Here is a 6,000-nt window from a genome sequence, read left to right on the forward strand (position 1 = left end):
TAGGTCCACAACTCCACATGGGTTACATTCATTAGTGTAAGCAAATCTGATCAATTAAGCTATAAATGAACCAAGGCTGACATGATCAGAATCTCGGTTCTGTCAGTGTTTCAAAGAGACATACTCACATAGAATCATGGATTTACTGTGCATAGTGGAAACCCCTAGACAAATCTAACTTCGTATTCTAAAATGTCACGTTTAATAACAAAGTTTGGCTATTGTTTTCTGGAAAGCATACCTTCATTTACTATATACAGTATTGCATGGTCTATTATTATTATTATTATTATTTATTACTAGAGCGGTGCCCGTGGGGCCTCTACAGCGGTGCCCGTTGGGCACTGGCCTACTTGGAACGATGCAAGTTGAAAATGCATGCCCCACCCAGATATTATGTCTGTGTTCCTTTTATGCCCATATATGGAGTTCTTTGGCAGGTATGCCCAAATATAAAGAGTATATGCAGGGGGGCAGAAGTTCCAGACCTACATGAACGCACCCAAGGTGAAATGACAGAGTTACCATGTGGGGGTCCCCGTGGTTGCACCACTCAAAAAAGGAGGGAAAAAAAGAATTGGCGATGTGATGGTGTCACTACTACAACAAACAAAAGGCGACTTCAGCCATTTCCAACCAACAATCCTTATTATTGGTTCTCACTAATGCTCATGATAATTTGGTACCATTTTGTCTACTCTGTCTGTGTCCCAGAGGAGGGCTGAGGTCAGAAACCCGCCTACCAGTGACATCATCCATGGGGAATCCAAGCTAATCTAATCTAATTCCTGGGGAAGTTAGCGCGCTAATGGATGCCATTGTTCTTGCATCAATAAATAAAAATGTTTTTCTGTTTAAAATATATCGGCACAACAATGTTGTCACTTGTAGGTGGGTTTCAGGCAGAGTAGAAAGAAACTGTTATCATGAGCATTGGTAAGGACTAGGGATGTGCCGATGAGACAATTTGGCCGATATCTATATCCGATATAATTAATTGCCATTATGGCCGATAATAACCGATATTGTATTTAAAAAATATAATTATTTTGGCCATTCTGAAAAAAGGCTGAATTTAAAAAAAAGCAATGCCTCTTTATTGCAAAACTAGGGTTGCACCGTTATTGAAATGTTGGCTCATATCCCAACATAAACATCTTGAATGTAGTTTTATGGCTGACCTCTGCTGCAAGCTGTACCGTAGTTATGTTTTGCTTTTAACTATGTTTGTATAAACTGTTTTAACCTGTTGTACGGCGACCTTGAGTGCCCTGAAAGGAGCCTTATACATAAAATGTATTATTATTTTTAACTATTGACTCTTTCGAAAGCGTCCCCAGAAAACACTGATATAATTTGCAGCCTTCATCATCACAAAATAGTTTTTCAGGTTTTTTTTTATTTATTTTTCAACATAATTATAATACAATTAATTAATTAATTATTATTTTACCGATACCGATTAATTGGTTTAAGGCCAATATCGGGCGATACCGATGTGTTTGCCCATTAATCTCCCATCACTAGTAAGGACCAATTATATGAAGATAGGTGAAGTTGTTCTGCTATTTTAAATATTTGGTTAATAAGACAACACAAAGATCTTTCACTCAATAGCAACTGCACCTGTCGCAAGTTGATGATGCCATATGTCCAGATGGTCTAGGCCAGAGCCATAGAGTAAGACAGCTTTCTGACAACTCCGTTCACTTCATGGGGCCAGTCCTGGACCGGAAGTTGGCAGAAATGCATTGGACTCAGGCAACAGCCTAGCTTTAATGGTCTTAAAGGATAATTCCATACTAAAAGGCTTTCTTACCTTTCTTTGTAGTTGTTACGTCCCCATCAAAGAGATCCAGGTGTTATTTTGTGCAAAAGCTCCTTATTGGCTATTTCCCCTACCATAAGCCCTAAATGAATTGCATTTAATTGAATGGGATGTATGGGGTGTTGTGCTAAATCGCTTATTTCCATCGAAATAAGTAGTAAAGTGTGCCGCTTGGGTTATTATTTACATTATGAAGAGAGGATAAATACAAAAAAATTATAATTTTGAGCGATGTAAATAAGCGAATTAGCACAACACCCCATACATCCCATTCAATTCAATGCAATTCATTTAGGACTTATGGTAGGGGAAATAGCCAATAAGGAGCTTTTGCACAAAATAACACCTGGACCTCTTTGATGGGGACGTAACAACTACAAAGAAAGGTAAGAAAGCCTTTTAGTATGGAATTCTCCTTTAAATCCCTTTATTTTAGAGTGTTTTTTAGTAATAGTACAACATAAACATTACAGAGACTTTAGTTGTACAATACTTTAAAACAGTTGTCATGTTTAAAATTATTTTATTTGCGCCGCCCTCGTTGAAAACAATGTATTTCAAACTCCAGCTTGTCTCAGTTCAGGCTGCATGAACAGCGCTCGAGCGCTCAGATTTCTGCCCCCTCAATGTCGTAACTGTCTTGCTCTATGGCTTTGGTCTAGCCCTATGGAATGTATGGAATGCATATGCTAATAAAAAAACAACTTAATACTTCCTAAGGATAATATGAGCATCGAGTAAGGGCGGTGGTGGCTCAGGGATAGAGTGGCTGGATGGGAACCGCAAGGTTGCCAGTTTGAACCCTGGCTCCCCCAGAGTTGGTGTCGAAGTGTCCTTGAGCAAGACACTGAACCCCTAATTGCTCCTGATGTGCTGGTTGGTGCCTTGCATGGTTTCCGCCGCCATCGGTGTGTGAATGTGTGTGTGAATGGGTGAATGTAATGCACATCTCTGTAAAGCGCCTTGGATAAAGGCGCTATATAAATGCACCATTTACCATCAAAGCAATATTTTAAATACTTTTTTATTAGCAATTGCATTCCATATATTCCATAGGGCTGGACCACACATGGAGCTTTCAACTGCTATTGCTAACACTCTGCTTTCAAAGGTGTTTTTAACCTGTCATCTTGAGACACAATTTTCAAATGCTTCCGCCTGAACAGTCTGCTCTTCAGTAGCCCTGATGATGAGCAGTGGTTGTTTTACTTAAGTAAACGTGTTAATACTGCAATGTAGAACTACTCCGTTACAAGTAAAAGTCCGGAATTCAAAATGTACTTGAGTAAAAGTACAAAAGCATTGGTGTCAAAATGTACTTAAAGTACCAAAAGTAGAAAGTACTCACTATGCAGAATGTCCTATTTCAGTTTCACATTGTGAGCTACTTTCAAATGGCCGCAATGTATATAGGGCTGGGCTGAAGTGGGTAATGCATGTTTTTTAATAATAACTAAAGTTTTAAAATAAATGTAGTGTGAGTAAAGGTACAATATTTGCCTCTGAGGTGTAGTGAGTGAGTAGAAGTAAAAGTATTGGAAATTGGAAATACTTAAGTAAGTACAGTACAGTACTTACTTAAGTACAGTACAGTACAGTACTTGAGTATGTAGCCTACTTTAGTTACTTTCCACCACTGACAATGAGTAGGCCTAGTTCTTGAAAGCAGACCCTCCCACTTCCGTTTCGCCAGTGCAGTTGCATAATTAACTTAAAGATATATTAATATTTTCATGAACACTGCACCGTGATTGGGTGAGTTACCCTTCCGGTCTGCAGAGCATATGACAGCTTCCTCTTCTCAAATGTTACGAGACAGAATTATGGACTGTAATGCTACTGTAGCATTCAAAGATTTGTGGTGGAGTTGGCTGGCCTATTTCCAAGTGAATTTATCATGCAGTGTGAAATGCATTAAAGCAGTGGTTCTCAACCTACAGGAGCGTATATCTGCCCCATCCTATTCAGCTAAGCACAATTAACACAGGAGGGAAATTACATTTATGAATTGTTTTTTTCTTTTTCAATAATAAGCCAATGATGATGCTGCTGCTCTGATGAAAATCAGTCTAATCATCGCAACTGATTCTAACTAATTAGATTCATCCAATTCCGTTCTCAAATCTTCTATTAACAGCTAGGTGTACTGTCATGCTCATTGCATCAAGCCTATATTTCAACCAATTGCTTGGTCAGAAGAACTACCTGTAGTAATATAAATTTTTCATTCCACTTTTTTCTTTTTTGTTCTTTTTTGGGCGGTGACTCTGTGTAGAGGGGGGCTCAAGTACCGCCAGTGGTAAACGTACCACAGGTTGAGAATCACTGTATTAAAGAATACGGAAGGTTTACCTCAGTGCCCATGTTGTCTCCAGTTTGGTAATATTCCTTATACTCCTCCTGTCCGAAGCACAAATGACTGACTTTGAGAATCCATAGGAACACGGCTAGTATCCACATAGTGGGAAGAGAACGAGGAGAGGAGGAAGGCAGCGTAACGATTGATCAGGGATGCAGAGAGAGGTGATGGGGAAGAGGCGTAAAGCACGGTAGGAGTAAGAAGAGGTATAACTGGGTCCGCTTCTGTCTTCTCTTCTCCGTCTCATGTCTTCCTGCTAGCCAGGAACATACTTGGTTTTGAGGCCCAGGAGGATGAGGCTTACCAAAAGGCAAGTTATTAAGCAAAACATTTTGACAAAACAAAATATCTCCTCTTTGATTTCTTGTGTTCAAAGACGCAGTGTTTCCTCTCTTCATAGAAATGTATCCCTCACCTCTTTTCAGTCACTCCATCCTTATTCTGCAAACTTTCACTCGTCAGAGCTAGTGAGGGATGTTGTGTGTTGGGTAGTAGAGCTGTGCTTCGCTGCTAAATTGGTTAAAAACAAAACATAAATAACTGTCACGAGAAAGGAAAAAGACCCACAATTAAGTACATTTCCTGTCGGCAGGCAGCTGGTCCAGTTTTAATGCAAGTCAAATGACCTTGCATTTGAAACAGGAACTCTTCAATCTGAGTCTGTGGTGGAGTGTTGTCATCCCGAATGCCTTTATAATCTGTTTTTCCAGCGCTTGTCCTTTGTTTTATCCGTGTCTGACTTTCTTCACGCTTTATCTCTTTATTTTTTGTCCTCTCTCCTCTCACACAGATGTCTTCTTTACTCTCTCCTTCCCTCTGTTTCTCACGGTCACTCCACTCTTCTCTCTCTCGTTTTCTTAAGTTGTTGTTTCCTTCAGAAGACTGCCTTTTTCATTCAGGCACTCTTTAAAACATGCTGCATCTTAAGGATGGAGCACAGTTTTGTCCCACATTGTAAATCCATCCTAACCTATTGTTGGGGTACTTTGATCTCAGAGAGAGCGGGAGAGAGAGAGAGAGAGCGAGAGAGAGAGAGCGAGAGCAGGTATGCAAGGCTATAAGAGTTTATTTCAAATAAACCTGCACAAGAAGAACTGTAAATTTCCCAAACGGCTTCCTTGCTTAGTCTTCAGTGCTTGCTGTGTCCGAGGGGAGCGAAAGAGAGAGAAAGAGGGAGGGATGCGTCCAATAAGTCCAAATAAATCTCTGTCCCGGTGGACTGAATGAAGGAGTGGATTGCGGACTGAGATGTTTCTACATGTGTGAACACAGCTCTATACTGACGTGGTCTCTCTCTCTGTCTCTCTCTGCTGTCCTTCCCTCACTCTATGAATGGGAGGAGCTGCTGTGAATGTGTGTGAATGCACACACACACACACACACACACACACACACACACACACAGTAGTACTCTAGTCTGTATATGTCAGAGGTATTGCTACTGTGTGTGTGTGTGTGTGTGTGTGTGTGTGTGTGTGTGTGTGCGCTAGCACTGCTCTAAGTACCCTCTACTGTAGAGTCTACTGTAAGTCTTTCCTTCTGTCTTCATGGTCAGTCTCTCTGTCTGTCTCATCTGGCATTTCTCTTGGTCCGTCATTTGCTTGTGTGTGTGTGTGTGTGTGAGAGAGAGAGAGAGAGAGAGAGAGAGACGGACAGATAGCTTGACAGACCTTGTTATCTAAACTCTGAAACTCAGATTTGTGTTGAGCTTATTTATACATCGAGGTTACTATCAAAGCATACAGTATAGTTATATGTATTTTCCAATGTCTGAGTTCAACCAAATTAATGTGAAGAGTGCCCCCCCCCCCCC

At 40.5% G+C, this 6,000-nt stretch overlaps 1 protein-coding gene across 1 annotated transcript in view; it reads right to left on the bottom strand.

Annotated features, from left to right (window-relative positions):
• The window catches only part of LOC308311964 (vascular endothelial growth factor C-like), a 28,685-nt gene extending 23,232 nt beyond the window's left edge, over positions 1-5,453 (bottom strand). The window contains exons 1-2 of the mRNA XM_080758789.1: positions 5,268-5,453; positions 4,181-4,697 (exon numbers count right to left, since the gene is read on the bottom strand). Coding sequence (XP_080614915.1) covers positions 4,181-4,288 — 108 coding nt within the window. The 5' untranslated portion in view covers positions 4,289-4,697; positions 5,268-5,453. The remainder of the gene's footprint in view (positions 1-4,180; positions 4,698-5,267) is intronic.
• Between the last annotated feature and the right edge of the window lie 547 nt (positions 5,454-6,000).

The sequence above is a fragment of the Protomyctophum bolini genome, assembly GCF_963924005.1.
Source record: "Protomyctophum bolini genome assembly, chromosome: 24".
NCBI classification, from domain to species: domain Eukaryota; kingdom Metazoa; phylum Chordata; class Actinopteri; order Myctophiformes; family Myctophidae; genus Protomyctophum; species Protomyctophum bolini.